Here is a 22,335-nt window from a genome sequence, read left to right on the forward strand (position 1 = left end):
TCTGAATCATTCCCAAAGCATGCAATCGCTTGGAATTGGCGGGTAACTCCTAATACTGAAGCAAGCTCTTCTTGCGTTTGACACGGATCCTCATTGAGCAATGCCTCCAATTCAGCGTCCTCGAAGGTTTTTGGCCTTCCTTCACGCGGACAGTCGTCAATGTTAAAATCACCGTCTTTGAAGCGACGAAACCAATCTCGGCACGTTGTTTCATTTAAAGCAGCATCTCCATAAACTTTTTGTAGCCCTCGATGCGCTTCAGCCGCCGTTTCTTTTCGAATGAAAGAAGAAAATCACCACTTTCCGCAAATGACGATTATTCGGCACAAAATCAGGCATTTTCATAAAACCAAAAGTATATGAAACAAAACAAAATCACTAATGTGTCGAAGCAGTTTGTTTACCATATGTCTAAGCTTGGTTTATGACGTTTAGATTATGTTAGAATCGACTAGCACACACTGCTGCTATATTATTGTATATACATACAGTCATTTACACCTTATTTGACACAGATACGATTTTTTTATAAAGTGTTCTATATTTTGTCTTATTTCATTTTTCAACACAAAATACAAACAAGTGGCCACTCATTTCGTATAGTGCAAAAACATACAGAGAATTCACGTCGCAGCTGCAATGGTACAGTTAAGCTATTTATTTCTAATTTTGGAAATTTTAAGGCTTTGGTACTTTGTTGGGTATCCTATATTATCAATTACAGCTTGAAGACTACGTGACATGGTATGAACCAGTTTTTTTTTTGTATTCTGGACTAGTTTGGTTCCACTCTACAAGTATCTCCTTTTTAAATCGTTCAAATCCGGTGATTGTGCAGGAGTTAAAAGAAAGTGGAGGCATTCATATATTAACCAGGTTTGTACTATTTTTGACTTGTACTTAGGATCGTTGTTTTGATAAAGGCGAAAGTCGTCTTCAATTTGTAATTTTCTGGCGCGTGGAACTATATTTTTTTGCAGAAGTTTAAAAAACACATATTTGTTCATTGTTTCTTCGATAAAGAGCAAACTTCCAACTCCATTTGATAACATGCATGCACAAACCATAAAGTTACCACCGCCGTGTTCTATAGTAGCTCATAAATTTTAGGGTTTGAGCTCCGTATTAGCCCCGTGCCATACAAAAGGTCTGCCATCTCGTCCAGTTTATTCCTACCTTGTCTGCACAAAGTGCGGGCCTCCAAAATGCTGGGATTCTATTTAGGTGGGAACGGGCAAACTGAAATCTCATACTTCTATTCTTTGCACTTACAAACGATTTATTACGGGCTATTCTGTCATTTAAATTTGTTTTCCTAAGTATTTTTCGAACAGTTTCTGGATGGCAAGTCTTACCTAAAACCTTTTTGGTCATTTTAATTAACTTTGAAACGCTTGTTGCTGGATTTACGTTCACTTGGCGCACTAACCACTGAAACTCTTTCTCTGGAGTCTGTCGTCCTTTACCACGCGATTTAAATTATTAAAGCGTTCGATAATGTGCTGAACAGTTAACAAACGTAAATGTACAATTTCAGCTATTTTACAGTGTGACATTCCTTTTTTGAAAACCTCTAAAACCAACTCATGCTTTTCTATCGAAGTTCTAACCCATGGTTACAGAAAAAAAAGCGTAGATAAAATTTCAGTATTGCTTTATGTCAAACACTCTCAACTATAAAAACTCTCGCATATTAAAAATATACTTTCGTTTGTTGAAACTTGCGCTGGGAATAGCGGTACTTTTGACTGTATTATTTAAGATCCGGCGTGAATTCTCTGAACTAAAATTTTATTTTTAAAATTTAATTTAAATTCAAATTATTTTCTCTTTAAAGTGCTTTTAAATTTCTTGTTATTTCATATCTTCCTTATTTTTCTGTGCAACGAAACCTTAAAACGTCAACGAAAACAAAAAGTTCACCGTTTATAAGTATTTCACAAACTTCTGCATATTTCCAATGAAAAACACATGTTGAATATATCCCCTAGCAAATTTATACGAGTAATATATTTCTATGAGAAATATCGGTCTATGCACATCAAGTGAATAATTTGGTTGCTCACGATGTTCGCGGTCAAATGTAATACTCTTTTTAATTACTTTTAACTTTTAATTTGTAGTGCACAAATATGTATTTTATTTAATTGTGTTGTTAAAGTTTTACTCCATATTTTATTTTCACGTTTTTAAATTGAACTGAATGTGTGACGGTTTAAATGTCCTTCATGGGAATAGTGAACCTATCCGTAGACATATGTAAATGAATTTATGCTACAATATTAAATCAAGCCGAAAACACAGAATTGCATTAATCAATGTTGTCAACTATATTTTTCCTCCATTAAACGCACACACCATTAATGTAATTTTCTACTTACATTTTCCCCACTGTTCGTTAAATTCGCCAATGTACTCGTCTGTAATTTATTTTACTTTCGCTTTCAGCAAACCACAACTTACACTTGAACGCGTGTAGACGGCCGTTTTGCATCTGATTTAATCGAAACCCATTAAATACCACATTCACTACAATTTGCAAAGAAATTATAATTTCAAATAGGTTTGGCGCGAAAACCGCACTGGTATGGTAGCACACCGGCGTCGGTGAATGTGTTTGTGACTCCACAGTTAGAGCACCACTCAGTCGAAATCGGTTCCGAAATGAGTTGCTATACTTCGGTATTAAATTTTTTCCTATATACATATGTACACACTAGGTGCCATGTGGTAGGTTATCCAAATATTTTTATTAAATTAAACACAAACAAACCAAATTTCCTCTATTTTCGGTAGGTTTTCGGTTATATTAGTCGCGTGTGATAGTAGTTGGTGCTCTTGAACTCATTTGCCTCTGTGACAATTATCGTTTGTGTGGTATTATGTTATCTTGGCGAATATTTTTTAATGTTTGCTTAGTCGCGATTAAACACTTTTATCAAAACAAATAATACAGCAGAATTTTAAAAATAAGCAATTAAAGAACTTTTATGGTGTTTAAACAATTTAGATTATTTAAAGAACCTCCTTCTAAATATATAATAATTTCTCTAAATACAGTCAACTACCGCACGTATCGATTGCACTGGATATTAGCTGGTGAATTCAACTGCAGTACCAATGTAGTGATCTGTTGCACTTCGTTCGCGTATTTGTTTTCTATTGACTACAAAAGTATTGAACAAGTGGTTTATCAGCGATCATCATTACTTCAACAGCAGCAAGCGTCAATTGCAACACAAACCACTATCATAAAAAGCACTGCCCTACACAAAATCTAGTATTACACTCGAAGATGCACGTGAACAAGTTTACAAGAATATAAAAAAGCGGGTATTGGTGTCTTGTGTTATATGTAAATTTGTTATAAATACGAATATATACGAGTACACGCATATGTGCCTTCATAAAAATATAAAAATGCAATTATCATACAGAGCGCAGCATTAGGTAGGAAATCGGCAAGCCAGATTTACTCACTCAACAACTTAAAACTGTGAGAGTAACTTCTGTTACGTTGCGATTAGTAGCTTAACATCAGAAAATGCTGTCTGCTAACATTCCCGATCTCCTACATTCTCTGTACTTAACAGTATTTAGTGTCCCAATAACATGGGCTGTTAAGAAATTATGTAGCGAACCTTCTTATCATTTCGTGCTGCCGCTGTAAGCTTTAAATTGCTGCTGGTATACTCGTAGATAAATATAAATTAACCATGAATGAAATAGATATTGAAAAATGTTAATAAGCGTATACTTTCTTAATTCGGATTGCAAATTGGAAAATTCAGCTATTCAAAAATTTAATTCGAAGCTGCTTGGGTAAACTATCTTTTCGTTATTACTGAAGCTGATGCTTTCCATTTCAATTCAACCGGGCTATTCGGGTCATGTTCTTCGATTTCTGATAACTGAAATATGTTGCTCTCTGGTCAAAATAATGAGACACGTATTTTTTTGTTCGCCCGAAAAAATTTTTTTTCAAGATTTATCGGCAATTTTGTTTTTCGGCTCAAACTCGATTTTTTTAATTATATAAGAAAAAAAATTTTTAAATGCCCATAACTTAGTCAAAAATGAACCGATTTTAATAATTTTGGGTTCAAAATGATTGTCATTACTTACACGAGCGATTTCGTGTAGAAACAGTTGCAAAAAGGTAGTTAAAAATTTTTTATTTTGCAAAAAACAAAAAGTGCGAAACAGGTTTTTTACTCAAAAATTCATTACTCAAAAACAACGCATTTTAGCTACTAGGTATTCAGCTCAATTAAAGTTTGAGATGTTCTTTTGATTTGGAAAAAGTTATAAAAAAAAACAAAGTACACTTTTTGAAATATTGAATTTCGAAAAAATTAAAATTTTTTTTTTCTTTTTTGCTAAATAAAAAATTTTCAACTACTTTTTTGCAACTGTTTCTACATGAAATCGCTCGTGTAAGTAATGACAATCATTTTGAGCCCAGATTTATTAAAATCGGTTCATTTTTGACTAAGTTATGGGCATTTAAAAAAAAAATGTTCTTATATAATTAAAAGAAATCGAGTTTGAGCCGAAAAACAAAATTGCCGATAACTCTTCAAAAAAATTTTTTTCGGGCGAACAAAAAAATACGTGTCTCATTATTTTGACCAGAGAGCAACATATTTGAGTTACATCGAAATCGAAGAACATGACCGGAATAGCCCGGTTGAATTGAAATGGAAAGCATCAGCTTTCATTGGAATATATTTTTGAGGTACTAGCACTTGAACAAGCGGCGTGTATCTGAACTTGTGGAAAAAAATGTTGTAGAATTCGTAAGCAGTATCGCGACGTTGGGACATCGGTGGTATCGCCAAGTATTCAAGTTCACCTACTCCTTTGAATTTAACTGATTTCACTAATATGTATACATGTATATGTTTCCCCATTGAATAAACTCATTTATACCATAATATGTTATACCATTTATTACAACTGAGTTTTTCACATCCATTCTAAATTTAATAGAAATAATTTTATGTCTTCTATCCACAGTAGCCTTACGTGATAACAAAAAAAACCCCAGCAAACTAAGTAGCACATTGTTGGCATGTTAACTGTTTCATTACTCTCCTTACGATATATCATACAAGCATTTTTCTTTTAACATGTTTTAAGTTTATAATGAGTCTCGCTTGTGTATACTATACTCAAACATTTTAACACCGATAATCAGACTTAAATAATGAACTATATAAGACTTGCTATTATGCATTTGTGCCAGTTTGTTTTGACATTTTCACCGAAGAACAACAATCACTTTTGTTTTGCTTATTTTTGCACTAACCGACCCACTGTTCTACACACCTGATCAATCAATTTAATGTGTAAACAAATACAATATCGACTGTAGACGTAACGTAAAGCACAAACAGTGAGCTTTTCAAACTCAAAAGTTTATTGATACATAAAAGGCATACACATACATATGTTTGTTTATGTTAACATTTGGATTTTAAACACAACTTGTATTGTTTTATTTAACAGATGGACACAACTTTAGTTAGGCGACTTTATGTTATAGAAGCAGATTTGTGATTTGAGATATATATATCATATGTACATATATATGAAAATTAATATTTTTTAACAGTTTTTTTTTTTGGTAGTGCAAAATATTATTCTTGTAAAATATTCAGATACATTTGAGTTTTTGAACAACGCCTAATAATAATGCATATTTTCGTTTCCATTTGACAAATAATAATGTATTAGTTGCAAAATACGATTGGTAGGATAAAGAACCTATCGGTTTCGGAAATTAGCTCGATAAATTTTTCCTTAGTTTAAGTTAAGACAAAAGAGTTAAGCAACAAACTAGCATTTATCTGTAATAATATACTTTTTTCGATCGATTTTTTCCATCTATTTAAAACACAAGAAAATAAAAAATATGTGTACTTCTTTCAATTTTTTCAAATAAAATTGCAGAATATTAAACGATTAGTATTTAAAAGCAATTAAATTTAAGAAATGTGAGGCTGTGCCTAACACTCACGTCGCTTTAATATGAAGCACATTCATTACTTATTTATCTTTAAAAGGAAAAGAGAGTAAATTATTTAATTTTATTAAAATTTTCATCATCTCTAATGCAGGGGCTGTAATTGCTGTTATGATGGCTGTAATATCACATTTGCACCATTAATTGAAGAGAAACCTAATATCGTGAGAAGTCTGTATCGATTCAAGAATTATAGAATAGAAGTTATAAATATTGAAGTGGAAAAATTAGCGTAACTTTTTCACGATGTATTTGAAAAGGTGGTGAGTGAGATAACTAAAAGGAGAGTGCCAAAATAGCCAGCTTTTGTTAACAAAAGTTAGCATTAGATATACAAATTATGGACCAAGATCCAGACTACTTCATAACTTCAAACAAATCGAATCATATTTTTTAAACTTTAATTCCGGATTATCTTGGAAACGTGACTGGGGCTATTTTTATTTAATTTTTTATTCTGTAAGTCAATTAAATTTTATCAGCCGGTGCAATGAAAAAGTTAATAGAAAAAGGAATTTGCGTCAGCTCAACGGCTAATTCCGTGAAAATCACTGAGAATCAAGTGGCGATACCATAATATGCATAACCTTCTACATTCTCTTAACCGTGATGTCAATTGTAAATTTAAAGTTGGTTCACAGAAAGTTTTAGTTTGCATTCATTCTCAAATTAAATTTTTCTGTAGCAAATATCAACTACACACATTGGGGCCTGCTTTAGTATTCGTTACCGTAATAGTGTTTTTATATTCGCATTCTAGGCGGCCGCCGTAGGGCCGTAATTGGTGCATGACTACCATTTGGAGTAGGTTCGAATCTCCATGAAACAGCAAAATGAAGAAAAAGTTTATCTAATAGCGGTCGCCCCTCGGCAGGCAATTAAAAAATATCTATCCGCAATTCTTTTCCGTATTTGTATTCGGTTATCTGGCGTTTGGAGAAGCCGTAAAACTGATTTTTCCTAAATTTTTTGATACAATATTATACCAACAATTTTAAAATTATGTACACACATACATATACACTTACAATAAAATAGTTGCGCTCACTGTTCTTGCTTTTGATTTGTGCCTTAAATATTGTCAACCTAAAGGTTAAATTAGAGGTGCCATACTAAAACGTCATAACCTTAACTGTGGTCTTCACCATAACGATATTTATTGTCATCTGTTATTGGTGCCATAGCCATAAGCAGCTTATAATTACATATATTGTATTATTATTTATTTGCGCAAAAGTGCAGAAAAAAGATAACAAAATGGGATTATTATATAAGGATATTTATAACGCAAATCAACAATCAGCTATTTATGTGAAAACGGCGTAAAACCAAAATTCAATTGGTCTGTAAGGTTACGGTTATGACTACGGAATTATGGCATGTCGCTTCTAATCGATTACTACCCACAGGTTAGTTCGATCAGCCAATTCTAGTGGTTATGGTTATGGCACCTCTAATTTCACCAGTAAGAGCTTCCATACAGTTCTTTTTCGTTCCTGAACGGATTCACATAAAAAATCTGCATTTGTAGTCTCCTCCGGACACTACAAGCTTATTCAGAAATTATATAAAAAGATTAGTTTGTGTGCTTATTTATGTAAATTTCACAAACTCAATTAATTCGTGGGCACTTAAAAAATATATTTTCGTATGCTGCCAGAAAAATAGGAAAAAGGAATAACTAACGACAAACAATACTCTCAATGGTAGTTTTCTAATTCACTATTAAATTCTACGAAAAACAGCAGGCGTTTATTCAAGTCCTCAATATTGGACGGTGCCTTTAAAGTCACATGATGGGAGAAGTAAAGCTGAAGCATTTTTTTATTTGCATACAATCACATGACACATTGGAGCTACATACTCATGTACATACATATATACTCAAACGCGTACCAGCTAAGCTACCAGCTCAGCGCTACTGCAACATAAATTAGTAAAACAAAATAAACTAACCGAATAACTGGTTAGTCTAAAACAAAGCGAGTTATTTTTATTTTATTTTATTCTACTTTGCTCTTCAGGCATTTACTCATTTTCCATAGTTTTTAAATATTGTTTTCATTTTTTTATTTCGTTTTTTTTTTTTTGCAAAACTCGATTTCTTAATTATAATTGTCAAACTAGTGGAGCGTCTGCCCCATTCATGTATTTGACTCATTAGCCTAATACCGATAGACATTTCTGCAAGCCTTGCAATGAATATGTAAAAGTAGTACATACAAGTGTGTATGTGTGTATAAACATATATGTATGTAGTTGTTTATATGGCTTGTGTGCGCATGCAATGAACGGCTAAATAAATAACAGCAAAATTATGCAAATCGGCGCTAAAACGCCAATAGCCGGTTTATGATAATTATAATTAATAAAGAGCTTCTTCACCTAAATTCATTTTGTTTTACTTTGAGACTTGAATTGTTTGATTTTTTCGATTTTGTTACTGCTAAAAGAAAATTCCAAGTGAAGCCAACTTAAAAAAGTTGTGCTAATGAATATAAGTAATGTAAGAAACATTACCAACATTATAATTGACTTATTGAGCTTGATTATGAATTTGGAAATAAGAAAAAAAAGAAAAATTTATTTTTAACTAAATATACAGATAAACAAAATTTTTTGTGAAGTATTGTAAAAACAATACAAAATTCATAAATAGCTTCTCACCCAACAGTCCAAATGCAAAGTGTGCAAATTGAATTACATTCAACTTCGACATCGGCTAACAATATCCGGAGGTTATAACTATTTACTTATAGTAAATTCATTTTTTCAAATTTGTAGACTAGTGTAATTGCTGCAAAAGCGTTAAGAAATCATCGCTATTGAGTTATTTTGTGTATTAAGTGTTTATATCCATAAATAAATTTTCTATCAATTAGCATTTTATAAAAGTCGCAACTAAAAAGGATCAGAAACCATAGATCTGAAAGGGCAAAACTGAACCACCCCGTGTAACTGTAAACTGTGCTAAATGAGTTTACTACACCATTACAACTTTGCGGTTTTAGTTAACAGAACCTTTAGCAAGTAGAAAAATGTTAGAAGCTTATATACTATAGAAGCATTAAAAGAAGAAGAAGAAGCTTATATAGAATTATTAAAAGAATAAAATAATATACATATTTTGTAAAAACGTTGTTTTAAAGCTTTCGCTTAAGTAAAAACAATGGCAAGAACAAAAGAATCAAGTCATTTTATGAGAGGACAGATCGAAGACTGAACAGTCAGAAGCACTGCCGCAGAAATCGGGTTATTTAATCAACGACCAGCAAAAACGAGTTTTATATTGTCAAAAAACAAGAAAGTCAGACTTTTGCACGTATTCGTCAAAACACATCGTGACTGGAGTATAAAAAATTGTATTGTGGTCTGATGAATCCTACTGCACCTTACAGGTTGGAAGAAGGCGCGTGCTCAGACTATAAAGAGAGAGATTAAATTCTAAGTATTATGGAGCATGGACGAAGCAATAAAATGGGCTAAGGATTCTCTAATTGTATATAGATTGATCGAATTTTAGTGTGTGTGCTCATAGGTTATTATATTAAAAGAAATAATGCTGGTACACGTCCACAAACAAATGACTTAAATTCCATAATATGAGCAATATGATGAAATTTCTTAAATAAGCTGTACAATTCCCCAAACTTAATCCTGTTAAGACCTTGAAAAAGTACACAGCAAATTTCAAGCTCATGTAAAATCTTTTCGAATCCATGAAAATAGCATGGGAAGGCTTTTAACAACCGCTATGTTTAAGGCAGTAGTCTGCTTTAGAAGCCGAAAAAAAGCGTTTTTTTAGCAATTTTTTTTTGAAAGGGAAGGAAATGATTGCGGTAAACGGAATTTTAAGACGATAGTGTACTATATTTAAGGTTTAAAAAACAATATTTATTTTTAAAAAATATTGAAATTTTTTAAAGTTGTAAGTATTTTTCTGGAGCGCCTGGAGTCTGCACTTGTAAATCGGTGCCGGTGATGGAGGTCGTGCGATGCATCTGAAACAGTCGAACCAAATTTTTTTTTAATTTTTATAAGTTTCTTTTCTTTATGAACTAAAAAAATACCGAAGAAGTTATAAAATTCCAAATTTTTTCGAAGTTTGAAAAAAAAATTCACTTTTTTAAGAAAAAAAATTGACTTTAAGTTGCAAAACAAGTAGTTTAAATAATACTTTTGTCCAACTTTTTTAGTTCAAATAGAAGATAATTTAATACTGAAGCTAGATCACTTTGGTTTTTTTCGATCGGACATATATTCTTTTTGCTATCGCCGGCACCGTTTTGTAACACTTGTGAAAATGAAAACTCGAGAAAACGCGCTTTAAAGTTCTGCCTGAGCATTCGCACCTGCTCGACGCTCGGCCACCAAAACTGCTCTAGCTTCGAAAATATGTCGAATTGGCCTCTGGAATTTTAAAGACATATTCTTGGATAGTTTTGGAAGAGATTTAAAACAAAACAAAAAAATCGATTTTTTGAAGCCTGTAAAGCAGACTACTGCCTTAAGTAATGGACAACTATCATCCAGATAATTGGAACACGGAAACAATTTCGAAATTTTTATTTGCTATAAACTTTTTTCTTTTGTAATACTGAATTCTTTAAATTTTTATTTGTCAATAGCAAAGTTATAGATAAAAAACTGAACTAAAAATAAATCAGAACGCCGTTTTCAAAAAAATGCTGTAATATAAAAAAATTCACTAAAGGTTACATTAAATTCACCCAAATATTTGTTTTTTTATGATGCTACCCCCTAAACCTTTTCTATGTCCGAAAAAAATCGACAACTCACTTGTATGTTTTTTATATTTAATATTAGTTTGGGGATATTCGAATCGTCCAATTTGAGTCAAAAATGTATCATTTTGTTGAAAAATTTGTTGCCATTTTAAAGGTAGGTTCATAATGCCTCTCTCATAGAAGTTTTAGTCCATATAGGCGAAAAACTCTTGTAATCGATTTTCACAATATTCTCTTCCTATCACTCAGAAAGTTCCCAACCAAGCTCCCGGAGTTCTTGGGGAGTCACTACAGACGTGTGTGGCTTCCGTTCTATTGGCCAATTCTGGCCGTTTCTAGTCAATCGCTACCATCAAACTGTCCAGTTGTTGACATTAGAGATCAAAACAATAAATAATAATCATAATAAATGAATTTCTTTGATACACAGGAGAACTCTCCTGGCCGTTAGACCTGGTTTGGCCTCCTCTTGAGCTGCTTCATCAAGCTTTCACCACGATAATTTTCGCACAATATTGTCGTATGTGACCATTTCACCATCCGATTAAGAAAGGGTTCAATTTTATTCCGTTTGGCCAATGCTTCGCAAATGGAAATTCATTCGATCCACGCTGCTTTTCGGTGTCAATTGGTGTGACACCCAAAAATCGAGCTCCTTTTTTAATCCAGCTTTACGCAAATGGTTTAAAACTGTTTTATGGTCGTTCTTTAGCACTCTAAACTTCTTTTATCTTCACCTCGATTATTTTAGTGCTTTTATCGACATTTTTGACATTACCAACATTTCCTCACCAAAAATGCCTGAATGGAATCGACGAAACCAAAATTGCACGTAATTAGTTGTTACAGTATCAGCACTTTAAACACCATTCACAATTCAATTTTAGTGGCCAGCCTTTATCAAAGAAAACTTTAAAATATACCGAATTTTCTCTTTGTTAACTTCCATTGTTAACACCCGGTAAGTCACAACTGAATGGAACAAACAAAAAACAGCAAAAACCCCAATATTTACCCGTGCTAAACGCTTTGCATATGATCATCGAACTCCCATAAGGACAATGCACTTTTGCGTAAATTTGGTACAAAATTTGTACAGATCGATATTATTTAATCTTCCCTTTTAATTGATCTTCATAAATGTCCAAAACACCTTTTGGCTTATTTAAAAATAAATTATAATATAAACTAAACCTAAAAAAAATTCTCAAAATTAATTTAAATATTTCTGATATTTGTTAACTTTCTTGTCTTACCTAAAAAGTTCTAGCTTCAAGAGAAAAATATTTGTTTTTTGAGCCATCCGATTCTGCATCCCTATGTTTCTTAAAAGATGAGTAACTTACTAAGAATAGTTAGTTGAACTAGAATAGCACAGAAAGTTCAGGATTAAGGTCGAAGAATCGACAAATTAATCAAAGCAGTAAATCAAAGATCAACAAAATAAAAATACGAAAATATAAATTCGTTCCCCTCTTTTTTGTTTGAATTATACCATGGTAATGGTAATGCTAATGGTTGTACGGATTAGGCTAAGGTATTTATGCACTGCGACCAGATTGATCTATTGTGCGCCCCTAATTACTTAATTGTAATTATTTGGTAAAGCGAGGAATCGAACCAGCTCCTTAGGAGGGAGCAATAGTAGGTCTTCCTCCTTTAGTAGGTACGAATGTGTCTCCTGTGGCCTAATGCCTCACAGTTGGTGATTAGACTCCTCTTCATCACAGCAGAACCTGCATAATCTTGTACTAGATAATCCTACTGTGTTAGAGTGTTAATTACAGGCAAAGTGACCTGTAAGTGCTCCACAGAGTAATCTGAGGCCCTTTTTATCTAGGATTAGAGCAGATTTTGCTCGGTTGGTATTGAAGTTCAAAAACTTTTTGGGGTGATTAAGGCTACTTATGCCGTTCCAGTGTTCCCTGATTTTAGTTTGGATCCATATTTTTGGTTTCCTGTTTTATATTATTTTTGTTAAAGCCGATAAATGGGGTTGATCCCAATAAATAGCCTTTGTGCCCCTTTTTTGTCATAAAAGTCTGCCTTCTCGTTTCATTCGTGTCCCTCATGTCCTGGCACCCAAATCAGTGAGACCTGATTATGAGTGGCCAGTTTGTTCAGTGCATTGTTAAACTCTTTTTAGGATTTTGACTTGAATGTGAGCTCCGCATGGAAAATTGTGGTATCTGTACTTAGTGTTAGGGATTTGTGAGCTCTAGGCGCCACTATTCTTGCGTTCTAGTTTTGGAACCATCTGTGTATTATACCATACCATTTTTGTGAATTATACCATACTCTGAACTGTCAAACTTTGTTAACTATTTTTGACATTGGAGTTCTCAAAAGCCACAACAAACTACAAGCCATTGTTGTTTTTGCTCTAGTGCTACTAACTGTGCAATCTGAATTGGAAATTTTTTCTTTCTTTATTCTAATAATTATTTTACAAAATTTGAAAAAATAGTTTATAAATTTACTTGCTTACTCACTTCATATTAATTATATTGTAATATTTCTCGGCAGTCATTTAATGAAAAGCACAATTATCCTTTTTAAGAAAACCTCAACAAATATTTACAAATCGCTTTGTACACCTCGAGACTGAAAACAGAACTCAGATATTTTGCGAAAATTGCCAAGGTATTTATTTGGGCTAACATAAATTTGTTTAACGCGCAAATTTGAGCATAAAATAAGTACTTTTAGCATGTAAACAAAACATAAATTAAAAAACAAACATGTTTCTACTATTTTCTAAATTATATTAATGACTTAGTATCACAAAAATCGAAAACACTGGCTTAGGCACCAAATGTAAGGGAAGCAATCGAAGTAGCACGTAAAAAACACGAGAAATTACATTTTGTATGTTTAGCTAAACGCTATAAATCTCTTCCTGTATATTAAATTACATTTAAATTAGCATAAAATAAACTTTAATCATTCAAATTGAAATAGTTTTCTTTTGTTCTAATCATAAAATGACTAAATAACATTCTATATCAGTGACTTCTTATGACATGAAATTATTCAATTCCTATGTTTTACCTACCTACATAGATTACTATTTAATTTAATTTCTATTTCTTTCTGTAATTAATTTTAACTTGATTTACATGTGTTATTTACTGTTTGCTTGACAATAAACAGTACACACAAAAACATCCTCTTGGCGGCTCAAACACAAAGCCACAGGCATTATGTTAATGAGGATGCTAATTAACATATGACTATTAAATTCATTGCAATTAACACCTTAGGTATGCGCATGCACACAAATGTATTTACTTGCATGCAATCTCAAAACGGAAGACGACTCACGGGCATCAAAAGAAACAGCCACACCATCTTCTTTAAAAACTACTTTTTTCAAATGAGGTATCGAACAGGCGTCTTTTGACTTACAACAGAAGTCAGTGTACAAAACTTTTTCTCGAGATAATCTTATCATCGAGCATTTTCTTCAATAAATTGATGTTTCGCGGGGAGTACGATCAAAGGTCCTCAAGACCCTGATCACGCACTCCTGGAAATGAAAAATCGGTTTGCATGGCTTATGTTATTTTCAAATGTTTATTTATAAAATGTATTCAGTATACATATTAGGGCGGGTCGATTTAAAAATCGCTCATTGCTCTATGAAAATCGTATTCTAGGGATCAAAATAAGAAACTTTGCCGAAGGAAGGGGGGAATTCTGATGTCCCCCAATTTAAAAATATCACCATTTTTGGCCTTTACATAAAAAAATCAGCTAAATGGCTATGTTTTTTCTTTTTTTTTATTTATTTATAATAATATTTATTATTTATTTATAATAATATCTATTTTTTCTCGTAAGAAATTTATTTAGTCAGAACATATGTAAATGAAAAAATTAATTTCAGTGAGTTATAGACCCAAATTGGGTCTCCCAATTGGGAGACATCAGATTTTTTTTTAGAGGTATGAATATGATTTTCACAGAGCAATGGGCGATTTTTTTGCCTCTCCACAAACCGACCCGGCCCAATACATATACATATAATTGACTGTTTTCTCCGATTGCCAAGGCGTAGTGCACCATGAGTACCTTCCATCGGGCCAAACAGTCAATAAAGAATATTATTTATCCGTTTTGAAGCGTTTGAGAGATTCTTGGATTTTGCGTGATGATAACGCACCATCGCACCGAGCCCAAATTCTGCTGGATTATATGACCAAACAGCAAGTAAATACCATCGTGCAAGCACCGTATTCACCTTATATGGCCCCGTGCGACTTCTTTTTGTTTCCCAAGTTGAAGTTACCAACCAGGTGATCAAAGCGAATGCGACGAAGGAGCTGAAGGTCATCCCTTCGTCGGCCTACCAGGGGACATGGAGGACTGGATTAAACGTTAGCTGATGTGTGTTGCTTCAGACGGGTCATATTTTGAAGGAGATAAAATAAATTTGCCTGTAATTTAACTCTGTTTCGTTTTATTTAATCATTCGCGGTACTTTTTGAACATAGGGTAAATGTGTTGCATACACCATGATGGATCAAAAATGACTCCGGCAAAATGAATATCAGTTGACGCAAGAAATTTGGTAATAAATAGAAAAGAAAAAGTGATATGGTGAAATTTCACAAATTTTAAACTTGAGTCGACCAACAGTAAAGACTAGTGTAAAAAAGCTTTAAAAAAAAATAAGCCACGCAGTGGCCGTCCGAAGAAGAGACATTCGCATGGTTCCCAAAAGTTATAGCTTGAAAATTGGCCGAACATATAGCAAACAAATAAGAAAAGTAGTCCATCCAGGAGCAATTCGAAGAACTGTGAACTATAACGGTTTTCACAGTATAACACCATGCAATTTCTGAAAAAAATCATAAACTGCGCTCCCAGTTCGCCAAAGCACATAGAAGAAAAATTGGAAGCATTTTTGGCAAAAAGTTTTGTTTACAGATGAGTCAAAGTTTAATATACTTGACAGCGATGGAAGCACTAAAGTTTGGAAGAAAAAAAAATTGCTCTTAATCGAATGCACTTGTCAAGAAATGGTCGCCGCAGAGTAATGGTTTAGAGAGCTGTTCCATCTGGAGTTGGAAAAATAGCATTTTGAGGTTAACCTGGATCGTTATAATAAAAACCTCTTTGATGGAAACTACCGTTTGATGGTAGTTTGAAATCTTCAGTGGATAATTGTGAGTTTGGTGCAGGTTGGATCTTTCAACAAGATGGCGATCCAAAACACACCACACACTATGCACCAAGCCACTTAAAGACACCACCGCAAAGCCCAGATTTCAATATTATTGAAAATGTTTGAAACTCAAAATTAGAAAAACCCAGGTTTTTAGTGATGTTTTACTCAAAGAGCGCATGAAAGCAGCCTGGAATAGTAAAAAAAAAATTAGTTGCCTCAACGTCACGTCGGTTTCAAGCAGTTGCTAGTGCTAACGGTGGACCAACTAAATACTGCATAGCAAGAATCTTACACTAAAGTAAGTTATTTTTGTATTTATGTATGATTTTTTCAACGCTTTTTTAATGTTCTCCTCTCATACATTTGTTATTTTATGTGAAAGAATGTTTTTTTTTAGTTTATTGTAATTAGAAAAACGTTTCAAATAAAACTGTGTCAACACATTTTACAATCAATTTTTTGGACTTTCAACCCTACAAAAATAGGGGGTGTATTTAGACTTTTGTCCATGCCTGTATGTATTTGTTATTATTACATTAACAATTAAATATTACGACGATTTTTCAGCCATGGGTGTTTAGTAGTTCACTCGATTTAAACTTCTCGGATACACAAATGTATATAAATGTTGTTTTATAGCGCTCGTTTGCTGGAAGAACGTCATAACTCAAAATAAAAAAACAAAATTTGAGAAAAACTGCTCCAAAGTTTCCAATTTACTATGCCTCTCTAAGTAAAAGTAAAGACAAATAAATAACTGGCGCGTACACTTCTGTTAAGTGTTTGGCCAAGCTCTTCCTCCTATTTGTGGTGCGCATCTTGATGTTATTCCACAAATGGAGCGACCTATAGTTTTAAGCCGACTCTGAATGACAAATGCCTTTGCTAAATATCGCCATGCGTTCGCCATTCTGATTACATTCTCTTGTTTCTGAAGTTATTGAAGCTTGTTTTTAAACAATTTTTTATTTTTAATTAGACTCTTAACCATCTGCGTTTCAAAAAGTAATAGTAGAGACACCGAAGATGCTTCTCTGAAATGTTTGTTAGCCAAAATGAATGTTTTTAGCCAAAAGACGATGAAATGAAGATAAACTTGCTATAAAGAAGAAGAAAAATATAGGAATGTTTTAAATGCAACACATAGTAACCGCTGCTTTCGCGTTTTTTTTTTCAAATTTAAGATTTTTTTTTTCAATATAAATAAAAATTTTTTCCTGTGTATATTTGCATACGTGCTTTCTGGGAGTAACTTCGAATACTGTAAAGTTCAAAAAACAAACCAATTAAAACGTGCATACAATTAGCCAGCATTCCTTTGATCAATGCATGTACGTATGTGTGTATGTATGTATGTATAATAGATATAGGATAAATACAAAACACCTTCATAAACATACAATTCATACATATTTACTGTTTAAGAACGATATGAAATTTTTGCGAAATACATTTTGTATCAAAAACAAAGTTTTTTGCAATTAACGGGTGATCAGATAGCATTAATAGTTTTCCAAGTGGTATTTTAGGTACAATGGCATCCAAATGCGGTCGTTTCACGATTTTCGAACGTGTGGAGATAATTATAAAATATTATCGATATCACGTATCGGTTGTAAATACGAAGACCCGAACAACCATCTTCTCGAACGATACCGATTTCCGGCGCAGTGGCTATGTCAACAAGCAAAACTTCCATTATCCAACACAACCCACAAATGTACGGTCAAGCAACACTGCATCCACAAAATTTAACAGTTTAGTGCGGTTTGTGGCATAGCAGCTTCAGGGGATCTTATTTCTTTCGAAATAAAGAAGAAGATTGCGTTACCATCTATAGTATTCAGTATAAAGCGATGCTAATCGAATAAACTCGGCCAAAATCGCTTAAGCGGTTATCGCGCCATTTCAGAAGAATAATCGACTCTTTATAATCAGAGTTCGACAACATCGATATATCCGATGCTTGAAGTTGTGAGCGATAAATTTGACGACTGGGTCATCTCGCGGCGAGTGTTCATCAATCGGACTCCGCGATCATACGACTTTAACCCCCGGGAATATTTTCTCTGAAGCTATTTACTCTACGCCAGCAAGCCAACTGTAGACGGGCCGCTATTGCGGGAATAATGCTGCACTTATTGAACTGAGTCATCCAAAATTGGAACGATTGCTTGTAGTACTACCGGCGACCATTTAAATGATGTGCTATTCCATACATAAAGGCATGCATGTAACCTCAAAATAAATTGAGTCAGAATCAATTTGCCATCTTACACCATTCTTGTTTTATTTAAATTTATTTTCCTATCATTCTCAAGTATGATTGAATACAAAATTGTGCAGAAAATAAAATACATAAAAGAAAAAGGGGAAGAGTAAGCGAAAGTGTGGGTAAAAATAAATTGTGCATGCATACATTTGCACACAAAAGTTTATTTATCTCCTGTACTGACGTCACTCAATTCCCAAAAAAAAAAACAGCGGTATTCGGAAGGCTCCTTCTCCTGTATACCCTACATCGTGTAACATTCTTATCTTGCCACCCTATACGTACCCAGAATGCAAACGGTAGCGGAACAGTTATAAACGTACCTGTTAATTGCAGTGCGACACCGGTCCAACATGTTTTCAAACATTTTTTATGCGTGCGCTCTTCAAGTGCGTTTGTATGTTTGATTGCTTAATTGCAGCAATAACTTGACCTGTAAATGTGTGCGTGTATGAGCGTTGATATGAAGTGCGCGTGAAAAATGCGCAAATACAAAATATTATTTTTATTTTTTTATTTATTTACGTTTTAGTTTGTTGCTTTTATTTTGTAATACAAAATTTTATATTTTCACTACTTTTTACGCCAACTCTGATCTGCATGTAACTCATACACTCATAAATTTTAATTTTTCATATGTATTTATGTATTGAATAACTATTGCTATTATAATTATTATTTTTTGTTTGTGTTAACTTCTGTAAGAATTTGTCAAAACTGGTTTTTTTCATATGTCCAACTTTCAATTTCAAATTCAATTCACACTTTCCGCACTCATGCAACTATATGTAACAACAAATCACAGCCGTGTAGTATCAACTCAACCGTTAGTTATGAATATGAATTCGTTTCTGCAAAAATGGAGGTACATAAATGTGTAAGATGCGCGCGCACAGCTAGCAGCGATATGAATAAGTGAAGCGAGGTATTCGCGTGGTCGGCATTAAACTCCATATCGGGCTAAAATAGCAAAGTAAACATCACAAAAAGTAGTGCCGATAGACAACACCACTAACACTAATACGGCAGCCCTCATGACCGCTAATAAAATATTAATATTAGTTTTTTGCTGAAGGCACCCGCTTGACAGAAAACATATGCACTTTTATAAAATTGTGACAGCTCATCATTATTGCAATTTTGCATATCATAACTCAGTTTTTGTATCCATTGTGTTTTTTTTTGTTGCTGTCGTAACGAAATTGATATTTCTTGCTAGTTTATTTATTAACTATTTACGTATCCACATTCATTCTTCTTTCCGATTATGACTTTTTTATTTTAATTCCACAATTAGATTTTTTTGTTTTTATTGAAATTTTCTACTTTTAATACGGTAACAATCAATTGTTTAGTGTGTTTACTTTTGCACATTTTAATTTTAATTTTAATTTAATTTTTTATTTAATCATTTTTTATGATAATCCGCCTATTTATCCATGTGTTATAGTCTCGAATCTACCAAGAGATTGACTGTTTCGATTTGACTGTTTGTTTGACTTACTTTTGGCAAACAATGCCGTACCTGCACTTGCCTACAAACATACACCTGCCAATACACTTGCTTATTGTATTATTCCTCATACTTTGGCTTTAACGATTCTTAAATGATTACATATCTCGTATTCTGTGCAATATTCCGAAATATATAAATTCGTAAGTTGCACTCGCTTGCCATACAAATCGCACTGTCCGCAAGAGCTCCGAAAATTTTGCCATTGCTTGGCTTTGACACTCGTTTCTGCAGCTCAGAAAAAATAAGCATTAGCAGGTTTGCCAGCATTGTAAATTCAAACCATGTACCCGACCATTGAATTGTTTTTTGTTAGGCATCAACGAATATCGTGTGTACGCTACGAAGCCAAGCAATGCATGTATGCATATTATTTTGTGGTAATTATTTAATTAAAAATTTTTGTTGTTTTAAGCACAAAAAACAGTTCTTACATAAAATTTGAATATGTGATTGTTTTTTTTGTGTGATATTTTTAATCGACGGGATCGAACGTGCACAATTCTCTGTCTCTTAAATTTATACCAGGATCAGTAAAATTTTCCGAACCTATCCCAACTTACACATCCCGTTTGATCAACTTGAAGTCTTTAGAAAGTAGAAGATCAATTCTTGCTCTCTCTTTTGTTTTCAATATTATTAAAGGCAACATTGATTGCCTCTTTCTGCTTCAATGTATTATTTTTCTTCTACTACCCAGAATTCTTCGTATTCCTCTTCCTTTCTATTTAAATAAGTTCAACACAATTTATGCTAGCAATGCTCCTATTGAACGCGTTCTTCGTGATGTTAATGAGATCTTCAATCTAACTTTTTAGATTTCTAATTTTCTAAGAAAAAAATTTCTGTATTATTGTATATTTTAGTTAGATGGATCAGAATAGCCGAAATAATGAAACGCGTAACATAAACGGTGATAATATTTAAAGTAAATTTATTGAATATTAGAAGAAAAGTATTGTACTCAATAACAGAGCTCCAAACTAGCGACTCAACTGTGCGCTACCGATGCCAATCAACAAATTCCTCTCCTTTCCCTTAGCTCGCGCTCTCGACCTCGCCCTCATCCCCTGCTGGGATTGCCAACTATATGTTTTCATTATTGTTTAGTTTTAGTGGTCTGAATTTATGTGTTTTTGACTCCCTTACAGAAGTGTACTTCAAGTTTAGCAATTTCAGCCAATCAAGCAGATAACTAAAAAACACAAGACGATTAGCAACATCAATCCAAACTGCAAAATTATTTAGATCTCATATAGAGATCTACGACAATGCAGCGCAAGTTTAAAATTAAAAGGGAACTTGTTCGGATCTATCGCCTTCACAATACTCTGCAAATTCCATTTTAGTTAAGTATTCTGCATGAAATATGCTACAGTGCGAGAAAGCAAATGGAAAATTTGAGTAGCGAACTTCGCTTTGATGACCCATGTTGAATTTGGTTGTTGCCATTCCACTCTTCAAATTCGCATAATATGTTGCTCTCAGCAAACAAGGTTAGATCACAACACTCAATAGTTGAATTTTTTAGTATGCCAAAGTACCCTCGTTTTTCGTCATTTCACTGGAATGTTTCTCTTGAATGCAGCCCATCAAGAAGCGCCCGTGGCCCTATGATTCACTATAGAATAAAAGAAATAAATATATACTTTTATATCAAGAATTGTCAATTGATATTCCAAGGTCTAAGAACACAACATGTAAAAAACATACTTACATTGTCACTGAATGTAGTTCTGAGATGTCCCGCCAATGCAAATCATATTAGATATTTGCGCTCTTGACAGAAGGTTGAGGTTATTTGTCTTACTCAAAGAGGACCATATCGAATAATGTATAGTTCCAGCGGCCAATGTTGGTATTTAGTCCCCAATTTTTGCCTCTGGCTCTCTATGACTATGACGACTATGGACGTATTTTCTAAAAATAAATAATGCCCTGAAAATTAACTTTATTTGAATAATAAATATTAGGCAGCCATCATTTAATTTTTATAGATTTAAAGATGTCATTTTATATTATTTTATAGAAACAAAGCAACTAATTAAAATAGCTTAAATATTAACGTGGATCATCATTCAATCCTGCAAGCGCACCTCTCTAAACTGGGCTGGCCAGATTCGGCATCTAGACATCACCAACAACGTTAGCTTGGAGGCTAAGCTAAGAATATGTGTTCGCTTAATTGCAAATCAGAGCTCTTTTTTGAAGAATATACGCCTCTGTCTATTGCAGAGAATTATGACTTCTTTTGGCCCTGTCAGTGTTAGCGGTGAGCACTAAAAAGAGAAGAATCGATTACGATGTAGCCAGCGCACAAGGGTAAAAAACTGAAGCTTCGAAGAAAAATATTACATTCGTCAATCATTGATGGGTAGTAAATTCAAATAATATTAATAATTTAACTAATAGAAAGGCTTAGAGTAATTAGCTGGCGCAACTTCCCAAAAGGGTGAGATAACTAGAAAACGGTTTTTTGATGGTCTACCTCGACAAATAGTTCTGGTGCCACAAATTATGAAGTTATGTAAAAGAGAAGGACATTTGTGGGTAGGCTAATAAAATAACTCGTAATTTAGTCAATAACGCTGAAGATAGGTC

General features: G+C 33.4%; 2 protein-coding genes across 3 annotated transcripts in view; both read right to left on the bottom strand.

Moving 5' to 3' along the window:
• The window catches only part of LOC129243912 (aquaporin AQPAn.G-like), a 73,078-nt gene extending 69,847 nt beyond the window's left edge, over positions 1 to 3,231 (bottom strand). The window contains exon 1 of the mRNA XM_054881361.1: positions 2,774 to 3,231. The gene's annotated coding sequence lies outside the window, so the exon portion shown is untranslated. The remainder of the gene's footprint in view (positions 1 to 2,773) is intronic.
• Positions 1 to 18,756, bottom strand: part of LOC129243911 (aquaporin AQPAn.G-like) — a 74,108-nt gene extending 55,352 nt beyond the window's left edge. Inside the window, exon 1 of one of the 2 annotated variants that reach the window (XM_054881354.1) lies at positions 18,545 to 18,756. In XM_054881354.1, coding sequence (XP_054737329.1) covers positions 18,545 to 18,588 — 44 coding nt within the window. In that variant the 5' untranslated portion in view covers positions 18,589 to 18,756. Of the gene's footprint in view, positions 1 to 2,381; positions 2,736 to 18,544 lie in introns of those variants that run through there. The other variant, XM_054881357.1, reaches the window with a different exon arrangement.
• Positions 18,757 to 22,335: the final 3,579 nt, after the last annotated feature.

This window comes from Anastrepha obliqua, chromosome 4 (genome assembly GCF_027943255.1).
Source record: "Anastrepha obliqua isolate idAnaObli1 chromosome 4, idAnaObli1_1.0, whole genome shotgun sequence".
In the NCBI taxonomy this organism is placed as follows: Eukaryota; Metazoa; Arthropoda; class Insecta; order Diptera; family Tephritidae; genus Anastrepha; species Anastrepha obliqua.